This window comes from Hippocampus comes, unplaced genomic scaffold (genome assembly GCF_001891065.2).
Source record: "Hippocampus comes isolate QL1 unplaced genomic scaffold, H_comes_QL1_v1.1 scaffold213, whole genome shotgun sequence".
Lineage (NCBI taxonomy): Eukaryota > Metazoa > Chordata > Actinopteri > Syngnathiformes > Syngnathidae > Hippocampus > Hippocampus comes.
In genome coordinates, this window is record NW_017806232.1 from 132167 (window position 1) to 146107 (window position 13941).

At 46.5% G+C, this 13941-nt stretch overlaps 3 protein-coding genes across 6 annotated transcripts in view; 1 reads left to right on the forward strand and 2 right to left on the reverse strand.

Moving 5' to 3' along the window:
• zfyve16 (zinc finger, FYVE domain containing 16) overlaps positions 1–5036 on the reverse strand; it is a 13175-nt gene extending 8139 nt beyond the window's left edge. The window contains exons 1-4 of the mRNA XM_019856405.1: positions 4836–5036; positions 3953–4050; positions 1881–3619; positions 977–1073 (exon numbers count right to left, since the gene is read on the reverse strand). Of these exons, the coding sequence (XP_019711964.1) occupies positions 977–1073; positions 1881–3619; positions 3953–4022 (1906 nt within the window). The 5' untranslated portion in view covers positions 4023–4050; positions 4836–5036. The remainder of the gene's footprint in view (positions 1–976; positions 1074–1880; positions 3620–3952; positions 4051–4835) is intronic.
• Positions 4558–7816, forward strand: ube2l3a (ubiquitin-conjugating enzyme E2L 3a). Of its 4 annotated transcripts, none has more exons than XM_019856426.1 (5): positions 4558–4646; positions 5554–5646; positions 6551–6646; positions 6727–6913; positions 7330–7816. In XM_019856426.1, the coding sequence occupies exons 2-5, from the start codon at positions 5620–5622 to the stop codon at positions 7482–7484; spliced, it is 465 nt and encodes a 154-aa protein (XP_019711985.1). In that variant the 5' UTR covers positions 4558–4646; positions 5554–5619; the 3' UTR covers positions 7485–7816. The 4 variants fall into 4 exon arrangements, with proteins under 4 accessions (XP_019711985.1, XP_019711986.1, XP_019711984.1 ...); XM_019856427.1 differs by lacking the exon at positions 4558–4646 and adding an exon at positions 5045–5132; XM_019856425.1 differs by lacking the exon at positions 4558–4646 and adding an exon at positions 5059–5387.
• ckmt2a (creatine kinase, mitochondrial 2a (sarcomeric)) lies at positions 7552–13938 on the reverse strand. The gene is given in 10 exon segments (XM_019856422.1): positions 7552–8632; positions 9115–9240; positions 9658–9792; positions 10102–10225; positions 10352–10437; positions 11108–11219; positions 11221–11390; positions 11882–12080; positions 12488–12669; positions 13832–13938. Coding segments are annotated over 9 exon segments (1218 nt in total). The 5' UTR covers positions 12637–12669; positions 13832–13938; the 3' UTR covers positions 7552–8515.
• Positions 13939–13941: the final 3 nt, after the last annotated feature.

The following is a 13941-nucleotide window of genomic DNA, read 5'->3' on the forward strand; positions in this document are numbered from 1 at the left end:
AACACTCATAGTGGGGACACACACTCACACACACACACACACACACACACACACACACACACACACACACACACACGACAAAAGTGGACACATAAATACAGTCGAACCTCGTGACAACGTGCCTCGCAATTAGGGACACTTTTCCAAACAAATAGTAGACACACACACACACACTCATACACACACACTCGCGCACCCACCCCACCCCCCCAACTTGACACCCGTTTCGTCCCCTCGCCTCTCCGCACGTTCACACTGCAGTGGAGGGGACGAAAAGGTGAAATCTGCTTTTGAGAGCAGGCAGAGTCAATGGTTCTGTCGAGCGGACTTTTCTGGCTTGCGAGCAGCCTCAGAGAGACTCGCCGTGGGCGCGAGTGCTCTTCAATATTAATACGCTGCAGAATACGAAGCGCGGTGACGCCACAATGACAGCATTCCACTTTTAAAAATAACTTCAGTCCAAAAATGCGGAAAATATGCCCTATGTGCCAACCCTTGCAACTGCTCCCCGCCCCTATAAGTCTATCGTCTAAACAAGCGGCTCGCAACTGTTGTCACCCTGGAACTCACATCTTCCTATTGTTGCAAAGTCGCGGCTCACTTTTATATCTGAACAATTCATGTTTTCCTTTCTTAATAAATCACATAGGTGGACCTAAGACGGTATCCTGAGGTGTCCCACTGTGCTCGTCAGGCTTCAGATTTATGTTTCGTTTATACGATGAAGCAGTCTAGCAACAATTGTGTCATGGTGCAATACACCCTCTGAAACTCCATATAGAGTAAATTACAATTTTCAACACGGTTTCAAATCGGTTTGACATACCCGCCAAAAGCACACAACCTGTTTACGACCACCCGTCGAAAATCACGGGTTTAAACTATGACGACGTGGAAAAGACGGAGATATCCGCAGAAATAGACCCAATGTGTCCCACCATCTCCAGCGGGGCTTCCGAAGTTTGACTTTGCTTACCTCTTCGCAAGGTGTCGAAGCAGACCACACACACGCGCGCCTCCTTCTCCAAGTACTTGAGCTTGCACTTCCTGTTGCAGCACGCCGCGCAGTACACCTGTCAACACAAGCGAGGCAACACACCAAAGACGATGAGTGGCAAAAGTGTGTCAGGAACAATGGCGCATCCCAAACGGTCCTCTTAATGCTCTTTAATCGGGACTTAAGTGGAGCTCAGCGGAAAAAAGAAGCGGGAGAAGTGCTTCCTCATGCTCTCTGCCGCGATCAATCCTCTGGTCTATGTTTAACGGCGGATGCTAAGATAAGCTCTCGTTTCAAAACAACAGCGGAAAGGAGGGGCGGGGATGCCTTTGTTTGATCCGATCTTTTTTTTTTTTTTACAAGACACTTGAACGTACACACGACTGCTTAATACGTCCGCCTCACAGTGCAGGGGTGCGGGGTTCGATTCCATTAGAAAAAAGACGGAGGGATGTTTTCGTGCCAAAACAAAAACCTGCTTCTGTTGTGTTTGTAAATAACGGCGACGCACTTCACGAAGCCTTGTGATGCAGGCCATCGGACTGCGTTGGGCATGTTTGTGGTGGAGTAAGTGTCCGATTTGTTGAAGGTGACCGTTTTTAGTGATTTTTACAATACGTGGGCAAGTCCCGAATTAAAGTTGCGCGGCCTCAGTATAGTACCATGTTGTACTACTACAACACGCTAGGTAGCAGTGCGCTTGACTGGAAGGGGAAGCAGCAGAGAAGCAGTCTCCCATTTCTGCACAGCAAAGAGAGGGGCAACAGGCGCAAAGGACTACAATAGTGCCTCATTTATCACAGGAATTATGTCGAAATGTACCCCAAAGGACGATTGCAGTTTGAGCAAACCGGATTACCGGCCCGAGTTTCGGCGTACGTACTTTGCCGCATGCGCGACAGTGATGGCGCCTCTTGGTGAAGGTGAACTTGTGCGAGCAGTTCATGCAGTTGGGGGCTTCCGAGTCGGGCACCCAAGCGGGCTGCCAGCTTCCCAGCTCCTCCTCGGCGCCGTCCTTCTTCCAGCTGTTGGGACGAGAGCAACCCTCCGCGGCGGAAGGTTCGCCGGGGTAGGGCGGCGGCTCGGAGAGTTCGTCGTAACCCGCCGTGTATTCCGGGGGCTCCGGAGCCGCGTAGACCGGGCTGCTGATGGAATGCGGGAGGAAGGAGAGGCTTGCGTGTGGACTCTCGTCGTCGTCCTCCAGTTTCGATGAACAAGTGGGCAACTCGTCATCCTCCTCTGCTGATTGGAGATTTTTGGCAGTGGGGGAAAGCAGCTGCTTGGGTCTCGCCCCTCCGTAGGATACCTGCTGCTCGGACTGTAAAGAGTTGCTGGTGGAGGAATGGCTCCCTCTAGAGGAATCTTCCTGACATGGCGAGTCCTGAGCCAGAGATGACGCATGCAGGCTTCTGTCACTTTCCGGAGAGGCGAGGCCTTCGAGATCTTCTCTGGAGCTCCTCAGCTCCTCGTCCGCAAGCACCTGCTCCGGATCTCTGTTCGGCGAGACCACGTTTTCCGACTGGAGGGCTTCAGACGAGCTGCTGCAGCAGGCGATGCCGCCGGCCTGCTCCGCCTCTGCGTGGGCCTGCAGGAAAGCGTCCAGCTCTTCATCCGTGACCAGCAGCTCGCCCTGGTCGCTCTCGGGGAGATACTCGAAGCCAAACTCCAGAGGATCCACCGGGCTGGGCTCCGAGTGCAGAGGTTCCGCGGGAGGGACGAGGGCAAGAGGTTCTAAAAGGCAATGCTGCTGTGATACGGAGTCGAGGGGTTCCTCAGGGTAAGAATTGTCCAAAGCTGACAGAGAGTCTGCCTCCGTTTCCTCATCTTCATGTTGCTCTTCAGGCTCCAGGAGCTGAGGGCTGCCCGCAGAAGCTTCAGCGTCAGAATCTTTCACAGACTCCTCTTTACTTTGCCCTGACGGTTCGACAAAGTCTACTGAGGCGCTTGAGTCTTGAGTACTCGCTTTGGGTGGGTGCTGGTGATCCTGGTTACGCGGTTCTAAGGACGCGTCGTCTTCCTGAGTCTCCTCTTCGTAGCCTTCATCTTGGGCCTCGTCATCATCTCGCGCTTCATTTTGCACGTCCTCTGCAGGAAATGCAGGAAGAATGATGTCCAGAAGACTCAAAGAGGATTCTGAGAGTTGCTGGTGCGAGTTTGAGTTCTGACTGGGCGCGTCTGGATCACCCAGCGCTAGGTTGCTAAAGTCCAAAAGTAGCTGCTCCTCCTCGTTTTCCTCCAATTCGTTTTCCTCCAACTGCTTCTCGGCGGCGTCCAGTTCACTGAAGGCATCGTGGCTGTCGGCTCGGACCAGGACCGCCGAGCCGGTGTCGTTGACCAGGTCGCACACGGGTTTGAGGGCCCGGTCGGGGCAGGGAGGCGCCGAGCTTTGAGCAGCGCCGTGATCTACGGAGGAGAGCAGGTCCACGCCGGTCAGAGGCTGAACTTTGGCTTCTCCGTCTTGATCTGCACAGCTGCTCCCGCTGCCGCTGCTGCTGGCGACGTCGTAGCGGAGAGAACTGAGGTCAGGCGGGTTGGAGGGCACGTCGGACGCCTCGGAGGAGCCCAGAGTGGTGAAGTTGTGCGGTGGAGGCTTCCGGAAGACTGACTTGCAGTCCACTTCATCTGCAAGCCACCAAAAAGACAATTCTCAGTGAAAAGCAAAGAGTGGTGCATCTTCTAAAGCTCATTTCAAACTCAAATTTTGGCCAGAGTGAAAAAAATCGATCAATTACAATGACTGTAACGCCCTTCCATGACCATGAGGAGGGCGATTATTTTGCATTGATTACTTTTTTTTTTTTAGGACATAAACACCTTCCATAATTCCCATGCAGAGTTTGTGAATTATGTCTAAACTTCACATCAACGCGTCATAATAAATGACATTTATGAAGATCCGCTCGACGTTATTCATCTTGTAATGGGAATTAAATTCCACTTCCTTCAGTATCTCACCTGCATTCAGCTCAAAATCATCCAGCACTTTGTCCAAGTCACAAACAGCCGCCTTGAAGAAGCTGTCCATGCTGGCTTCACAATCCCCCTCCTAAAGCCTGAAGGGGAAAAAAAAAATCTGATGGATTTGTGTTGCTTGTGAGAGTCAACACAAAAATAATGTACACTAAACTCTCCTCAGTTCCTCATTTTAAATCAAGGAAAAAAATCGATTGACATCCGTGGGCATTTGGGCTAATCCTACATGTCAATATATATGTTGCATCCTTCTTGTCATAAAAACAATCGGAAAATTTGTGCTCTTTTCCAATCCGATAAAAACATAGGAGGTGATTAGTCGACTAATCGCTGCTACTACTGTTATAAATCAATTGAAGAGCACTATTATTTTATTTTGTTGGTGCTTTAGTTGGGAGATGGGATAGATTATTAGCCTTTCCATACATTTATTTCATTTTCATTTGCATCTTACATTAATTGCATGGGATCTACTGCTTGCGACGATATCCTTTGATGGAGTTTTAAATGTCAGAATTTGCACACAGTTTCGTTTCAATCTAAATTCACTGACGTCAAGGCTGATCCTTACATTGACAATTGGGTTGCTGTCAACTGAACTGCAACGTAAAGTCGCAGTTGTGACATCTGGCACGATTTGTTTATGTCTTAAGTTAGCAGAGGTGCTAAGACACAAGTTAGCGAGTCCAACTTTTGTGCCCGAAAACCTTCGGAACGAGTCCACTATAACACGCTACGGCCTTCAGTGGCTCAGGGTGTTGTTTTCTTCAACGTGAACGAGTCAACATTATTCCCTTTGCTTCTCGTTGTGTGCTAAATGTGGCTAGCAGGTTAGCTTCCGGGCCTGGCTCGGTTCGTCTTTTACCTGTTGGGGTTTGCCATTGCTCTGCTGGCGTCGTACTCGGCGGTCTTGCTGGTGACAAACGTCATCTTCGGCTCGTCTCGCCACGGGAGCGTTGAAGTAGACCGAGGAGAAGGAGTTGTTTTTTTTTCTCCGCGAGTTTGATTTGATGCTACAAGTCCGAAGTTTCCGCTCGGGCGGCCATCTTGGACACATAAAACTGTTGATCAGCGGACAGAATGATGCGTTCAGACTCAACTCGCCTCTTTCGAGCCTCTTCAAGTCGACAAGACCGCGACCGAAGCAAACAATTTGTCAACTGTGAGTCAAACATTGAACGTGTTGGGTTGCGCAAGCTAAAAGGTCGTTAAAGGGCTTTCAGACACGGAGAAGTCTACGAATTACAAACCGATCGATGAGATCTGACATCGATGCTAAAGTCTGAACGGCGATATCGGAATTGTTTTTAAATTACATTATCTTCTATAATATAATTTCACGTGGATGATATCCAATTAATTTCCAACACAGAGGAGATGCCACTTCCATTTTCTAACATCGCATTACGTAAGCAATGTGGGCAATTTCTTCAAAGCTGAACGGCAACATGCTTGTATGACTTTGAAAAAAAACGTAATACATAAAATATACTGCGCCAAATTTGACGTGTTTGCTTTTGGACAAGCCCACTGAGCTCCTTGTGTTTTGTGTTTGTTATTCACACGTCACACTGTGCGGCCAGCGGGTGGTGGCCATTCAGCAAGACGGCGACGAGCAGAAGACGGACAATCTAAGCCGTTGTGTTAGTATGACTTCCACAAGGAGATTATGCAAGGTACATTAAAAAGCACACATACATTATATACGTGTAATTAAATTCGTACGTTATTGTATGCAAGCGAACACAGCATTCAAGTGCTATGATCATGGCAACAATTTTATATATTTTCAATCACTGAATGTAGCCTACGATGTAACTTCTTCCTGCTTGTATGTAACGCTGCTTACTGTGCATAACAAAGCGACCTCAAGATGCCATGCAGATTGATACAATCAAATACATTTTTTGATTACTGCCCTCTTTAAATGAGGCTTTTCTTCCAATTGTGTCAACACACATTCGAATGGAAGCAACATTAGTGACATCTAGTGGACGAACGAACTCAAGCAACCTTTGTCACAAAAAAAAAAGTTTTGGGTTAATGATCGAACAGGTCGGCTATTAAAAAAAAGCTTGTTTCATTCATAAATATGTTGGATATTTGTGCATCTTTAGTACGTTGTATGGAAAAAAAGTACACAGGTTGTTAATCATAATTTCTCCATAATAGAAAGGTCGGCAGCTCCTCTTCTCTTTCCCTATTTTTTTCTCCCTTTAAAATATGCGTTTACATACCACTGACATCATTTATCGATCGAAACAATCCCTGACTTTTGAACGTAGATTTTCACTGGTCACTGTTAATAATGCACAAAAACCGCAGCTTGTACAATAGTTGGGTGGTTATTGCACAAGTTAGCGCCAAAGCAACCTGTCAATCCAAAGACAGACACCAAACCGTGTCCAGCCATCAAAATGCACGGTAACGTATGGCGCTTCGAATGTCTTCACTCACAAGAGTAGAATTATACAAGCGCCAAAGCACTATTTTGAACCAGTGATTCACGAAGCCTGACACAAGATTCAAGGTTCCAGTTTCATTTGAACATCTAACGCTTTTTGCAAACACACTTTTTAGGAGCTGGAGGAAATCCGCAAATCAGGATTCCGAGAATTCCGCAACATCGAAGTGGACGAATCCAACATTTTAATCTGGCAAGGTCTCATTGTGCCTGTAAGTCTACTTCACTCAAAAGTACTTGTTTCAACCTCCCCCTCCTACTTGTGATTGTTTTTGTTTGTGTTGCTGGCAAGGAAAGCCCCCCGTACGACAAAGGAGCGTTTCGGGTGGAGATTAACTTCCCGACCGAGTACCCCTTCAAGCCCCCCCGGATCACTTTCATGACAAAAATCTACCATCCCAACGTGGATGAGAAGGGTCACGTGTGCCTGGCCATAATCAGCTTAGAGAACTGGAAGCCCGCCACCAGAACGTCCCAAGGTCAGCTCAATGTCAACACTGACTTCACGAAAGAGACTTCAAAGTCAACCAAGGCCATACAGTCCTCGTACAGTGGAACCTTGATTTAACTCGGGCTAAATTATTTTTAATTTTGGAAGTAAATGTGGCCTGGTAACAATTTCAGCTCTTTCACAGGAGTCTAAAGTGGTATAATATTCTAAAATTCCGTACAGAGAAATTTTGTTCTGTCCGAAAATTCAGATTCACCGATTGCTTTTTCACTCCAATCCCGATTTGAATCGCTGCTGATACGCGCGCAGCTCTGTTGAATGACTGAAAAAGCAACTCAATCGATGGTTTGAGAAACTGCAAAACAAGGCAAGGTTCCACTGTACTCAACACCTCCACGCCGGTCCACTAGGTGGCGCAGTTACCATGAATGTGTTTGTGCGCAGTCATCCAGTGTCTGATCTCGCTGGTGAACATGCCCCAGCCCGAGCGCCCTCTGCGGGCCGAGCTGGCCAACGAGTATACGGAAGACCGAGCGCAGTTCATGAGAAACGCCGAGGAGTTCACCAGGAGACACGGCGAGACCCGACCCGACGACTGACCGGCCGGACCGCCACAGGAGCCTTTTCCCCCTCTTATCTCCTTTTCTGCCAAAACTCGATTTTTTTGAGCAAGTAGTCGGGCTGTGGTGTGTCCAGAATGATGTCCTGAAAGATGTTTTTGACAAAATGTGTCAAATGCTTTCTTCATATGTACGTAACCTGTTAATTCTGTTTCTCTGAATTATGCCAAGTAACAAGTGATGATACATATGTGAGACTTCTTTTATTTTAGCATCAATGATTGTGTCCGACTAATTCTAACAAGCAACTCGTGACTGCGCAATAGTGTGATTTAATTGGACTTTTCGGCACTATTAAATAGTTCCGTACACATTTTTCCCAAGTAAGAAATAAATATGTAACTGCCTAAATGTGATTTGAGTTGGAATGACCCACCCCACCCAGTGCACAAATGGGTGATTTAATTGTACAAGGGGGTACCCAACACCAACAAACTCGAATTGTGTCAAGCAGCAAGCAAGTGACAGCTCAAATGAGCAACTTTTTCAATTGGAGATTAGGGCACCAATGATTATGCCCCTTAAATTTTCTCTAGCAAGTGACTGGATTTTAGGGCAGCATGAATCCTACCCAGCAACAAGTGATTGCACAAGTTTTGTTTTTTTTTTTTTAAAGGTGGCTTTTGGCAAGGGGGTGAATAATTCTGCCTAGCAACAAGTGCTTGCTAAATCTTTATTTTGGGACACCAAGGATTGTGCTCCAATGAATTTTTCTGAGCAACATGTGTTTAAAACGGACTTCAATGGTGCGCCCCAAGTTTGACTTTGTGGCACGGATGACTGCCATAAATCTGCCTGGCAACAAGTGACAGGTTAATAACATGGCATCCGGGAGATTGATTTATATCGATTTGAGGTCCACAAGCAGACATTCCCAGGAATAGATGTAATCTTTTGCGATCGTGTGACGTGTCTATGCATATGGTGCAGAAAGTGAAAAGAGGCAAGAGGAAGTCCCAAGCATAATCTAGAGCTTTTACTGATGTGTGGGTTGCGCTTGCATGTATCCTCTATTTGCGAAACATGGCGATGGGAGGCGGGACCTTGATGTCTTGGCCCTTCTCCAGCCTCTTTTCGCACTCGATCAGGTAGTTGACGCCGTCCACCACCACCTGCACCAGCTCCACCTACGCGCAGGTCATACACAAGACACGTTGCGTTTCAATGGGACAGGTCCAAAATGGGTCAGTATGCTAGCGAGAGGAGGTTCAAAATCTTGAACGAATTAACATACAAAATACAGATCTATGTAAAAATGGCAATTCAAATCTGATTTAAAAAAAATATTGAAATGGTCTATGTATATGAAGTTTTTACAAATGATTTTAGTAGTACATTTAAAATAATTTAGATGACAATAAATTATTGGATGAAGTATATATTTTTTTAATTTAATAAAATTAATAAGTAATAAAAGTATTACTTATACTTTATTTGGAATTCATCAATTATTTGATTTAAAAAAAATCTGCATATGTGTTAGATTTTTCTGAAATTGTACCTTTTACAATAAATCATTTATTTTAATAGATAGGGAATGGAAAAAATAAAATAGCTAACGGCATACGTGGTGGCTTCCACACCCCCCTGTCAAGAAATGAAAGCTTACCTCTGACTTGCCCAGACGATCATTGTTGGAGATGTCAAAGGTGTCGCCTGTGGCCGCCGTGTCCACGCCACCCGTACCCCTTTTCTGCAGACGCAAGTTGTCCAAGATCTTGGAGAAGCGGGGATCCTATGGGACGGACCATTGCTCACTTACACAGGACCGAGACAATCCCCCAAAATGTCCAATGAAAAGCCCTCTGTACCGAATGCGTGTTGTGTATTTGCAAGCTTACTGCGCACAATACAAAACGCCACAGAAGGGGTAGTGAAACCAGCATTGACGTTTGACTACAAATGGCGCAGCAACACATAGACTGACAATTCAGTGGACAGACCACGACGGTGGATAATGGATGGATGGATAATAATACTTCACTATTACTGTAGCTTAGTTGTCTGTTCTTAAGTGTGTATTATATTGCCTCCTAGTGGTCAAGACGAGCACACCACAAGGAGGCCCATTTAATTAAAGCATAAAATCATGGTGCAGAATTTTTTTCCATTCTTTCTATTGTGTGTGCGTATGCATGTGCGAGTGTGTTACCTTGCTGAGTTTGGGAAGGCGCACGTGCACGCCCGCCCTGAGCCCCGTGCCCAGGTTGGAGGGACAAGTGAGAATGTAGCCCAGATGTTCGTTCCACATGAACTCCCAGCCCCTCTCCTGGATCAGATGTTCCACCTGTGGATGATGCAGATGCTGGCTTTCAACCTCCAATTGCTACTCAGTAATCCTGCCAAGCAACAGCTGAGTACAGAAACCGGATTTTTTAAAAAATGGACTCAGAATTTTCTAACGTGTGGATCCTGCCTGGCAACATTTCCAGGAGAATACGCGTTTGTAAAGCCGTGTACCTGCTTAAGTCCTCGACAGAATCTCTCAAAGACCCTCTTCATGTTGCCCCCCTAAAAATGGACTCAGAACTTTCTAACGTGTGGATCCTTGCCTGGCAACATTTCCAGGAGAATACGCGTGTGTAAAGCCATGTACCTGCTTAAGTCCTCTGCAGAATCTCTCAAAGACCCTCTTCATGTTGCCCCCCTTCTCCATGGAGATGACTCTGGTGTGGTCCTCTTCGTTAATCCAGATCAGGAAGGTCTTCTCGTTGTTGTGCCTGAGGAGGAACAGCGAGGGGGCTCAACACTTGCTACATCCGGCCGGCCAATGGAGGCACGGAAGGCAAACGGGGACTGTGGCAGGTGGATGGGGATGCAGCACACAGCACACATGCGGGGCCTACCAGATGCCCCTGGCGTCAGGCCAGTCTCGCGCCATGAAGGCGCATGTCAGCAGGGGAGACACGGGCTTGTCAAACAGGAAGTGGTCCTACAGGTTTATATCAAGGTGGAAGAAGAAAACACTCAAATGGACAAAAGCAGGAGAACTGGGGAGAGGGATGAAGACACGGGGGCAGTCCAGTCGTGGGTGCCAACGCTGCACATATCTAAATCCTAAAACTCTCATGTGAGATTTTTTCTTTTTTCTGGAACCTTTCTTACCAGATGCCCCTGGCGTCAGGCCAGTCACGGGCCATGAAAGCCGAGGTAAGTAAAGGAGACACGGGCTTGTCAAACAGGAAGTGGTCCTGATAGGAGTGCGGTGGGATTGGATCAGAACACAAAGATCTGATCAGATAACCGTGCCCTGTGTATTCTGCCTAGCAACATGTGACTGCAAAAATGGGGCAATTTTGTAACACAACTCTAGGGTGCTAAAGATTGTGCCGAATGAATTCTTTTCTTTCATTCAATTTATTTATTTTGATACTGGGGCACCCTTGGTTGTGGTCCACAAATTCTGCCTAGCGACTAGTGACTGCACAGTTGTTGTTTTTTTTTTCCTTCTTCATTTATTTTAACTACAACTTTGGTGCACTAATGACTGCACCCCAAGAATTCTGCATGATGACAAGTGACTAAGGAAATGTGAGACTTTAATCAGACTTTGGGGCACCAATAATTGTGCCCCATGAACTGCGCGGATGATGCGGTCTTACATCGATGAGCTGCTGCTGCTCACTCTCGGTCATCTCTGCCAGGCTGTAGTAGCGCCCTGCCAGGTCTCCCTTGAGGCCACCCAGCGCCGTGACGGCCACGCGCAAAAAAAAAAAGACGAGGACACAGTGTCGTTTTTGAGGAGGAAATGGTTGGCGGCAATATGGCAGCGGAGTGGCACGTGAGCACCTTGGAGGCGTCCAGATCCGTGGGGTGGGTCATGGTTTTGGGGTCGTATCCATTGTGGCGGTCCTTGATGACCGGGTCAAAGAGATCCGCAAATACCTAGAAGCAAACAACCAAGTCCAACAATAGCAGGTACTACAGTGTTTACGCCTCATAGCTCGCTGTCTAATTCTGCCTAGCAACAAGTAACTATGGAAATAATCTTTTTTTTTTTTTTGGTCAACTTTGGAGCACCAATGGCTGTACACCATTAATTCTGCCTAGCAACAAGCAAGTGATGACAGAAATGCTTTTGGAACTAAAAAACGGACACCGATGGTTGTACCATGTGAACTCTCTCTTGCAACAAGTAACTCAGGAAGAAAAAAAAAAGGTCTTAAAATTGAACTTTGAGGTACAAACGGTTGTGCTCCTTAAGATCTGTCCATCAACAAACATTTTAAATGAACTATGGCAAGTAGATTAGTTATTTACTTTGTTTAAAATAAAATTGTTGGCCCCCATAGTTGTGTCCCATGAATTCTGCCAAGCAACAAGTGACTGTATAATTTCTGTCTTAAAAAAAAAAACCACAACTACCCTCTTCTGACCTCATAGCTCTCCTCGTCGCCAGCCACGCAGCCCACGGTCTTGATGAAAGGATGCCCGGGGTTGTCCACGCCCGTCTGGATGCACTGGTCCAAAGTCCAATTGTTGGATGTGACCTTGTCCCGCAGTTTGGCGTAAATGGCCGGTGTCAGCGCCGTGGCCATGCAGTTGTTGTGCTTGCGAAGGTCGGGGAAGTCGGAGCTGCGAGGTGGAGAGGTGATCGCAAGTGGGGGTGTTGGGGGGGGCGGGGGCGTAAAGTTTGTTAAGCCGGTCACAAGTGTCGAAGACATTTGAGAAGGTCACTTTGAGTTGGTGCCATGCGGTGACTTTCACACTAATGACATGACGACATCATTCAGACTCGCACACACGACGAATTCAATTCATGAAGTAGTTTACGTGACGTGGTTGCTTTCACTTAACTCTGCGGACCATGTGATGCATTTTTACGAACAACCATCTAGACGCAATATGTTGTTCCAACTGACTTGCACTACCAACCATGTCCAACATATGACAATGGTAATCCCAGATAACTCGACCGACCATGTCAACGTGACGCAGTGATGCTTAGTAGTAGTAGTAGTATTGTTATCGGCGGTGGTCACCTGGCAGGATAGAGCTTCTTCCTTGCCTCCGCCGCCAAAGAACTCCCGTCGCTCAACAGAAAACCGGCGGACATGGTGCCCACCCCCATGGTGGCCAGCAGGGCGGCAGTGTTGCGGCCCAACATCAGGCGCGCGAAGGAGTTCGCCATCTTTACCTGAGCTTTCAGTCACACGTGGAGGAGCTGGAGGAAGAAATAAATGGAATTAATTTTTTTTTTTAAATAAATTAAGAGGCTTCAGTTACTATTTTCTGTATCGTAAACATCCTTTAAATTCGGTCGTGATCTTGAGGAAGTGTTTTTCTTTGAAGGATTCAAATAAACTTGCACACATCCTGTCTGCCTTTTTTCATCATTGCTTTTTGAGACTTTTGTGGGTCTTCCCATGATATATGTCTACCAAATTTCTGATTGTTAATTCCAACTGGCTTTGGGGGCTAAATTTAATCCCAAAATAAAAACCCCTGGTCACATCAAAATTGCAGACTTTCTGTGTCTTTCAGGCATAGTCTGTTTTGGTGGATCTACTCGTGATAGACACGTCTACCAAAATCCATGACGCCAAATATAACCGGACGCGTCTGTGAAAATCTTCTTGTGAGGAGAAGGTCATCGGGTGGTACTTTAGCAGTAGGAGCGTACAAACCAGATTTGCGTCTGTCTTCTAACAAGCTTAGTGAAAGATGTGGTAAATGCCGGTTAGCATCTTATGGCAGTCTGTTGCTAGCTAGCTTAGCCACCTGGAGAAGGTCGTTTCCCTATGCAGCGCTAAATACGCCAGCGTCATCTCCACATCTATATTTATCCGTCATATTTTTAGCAGATCACAGGACCATTGTGCCACCGGGATCCCAAGAAAAGAATGGACGTGGGTCACACAGGTCACTGATATTTTAGTTACAAGACCGGTGGGGGGCACTACACCAGACCCCGATGAGCGACTTTCCAAGGATGATGGATGTTGGATAACAAAAAGTCAAGACGGTCACAAAAAGGCAAACTAGGAAGAAAAATGGGTTTGACTTTGATTACCAAGTCGACTTAATGGTCTTAACACCTCCCCCTCATTAAAGCCCTTCTTGGCTGGTGAACTTTTACCTCCAGTACATCCAAGTAGAAGCCAAGAAAAACTCTTTCACAGTTTCCTGACTAAGCAAGATTTGCAAATCAATTGAGAAAAAAAAAAAACTCTGAAATTGGCATGAAATTAATCAAGCCTTGCATGACATCAAACTATAATAACAAACATAACAAAAGACAAAATTAATCTCAACAAATAAGAGTAGACGACACTAGAAAGTGAAAAGTAATATTGGTGAAATAAGAGTAAAAGGAGATCCATTACCTGTGCAGAAGCTGCTGTGCCTCGAAGCCGACCGTCTTCTCTTAATGAGCTTTACACGCTCCCCTCGTACTAGGCCCCGCCCCATTTAAACCACGTGAGGGCCGATCAGA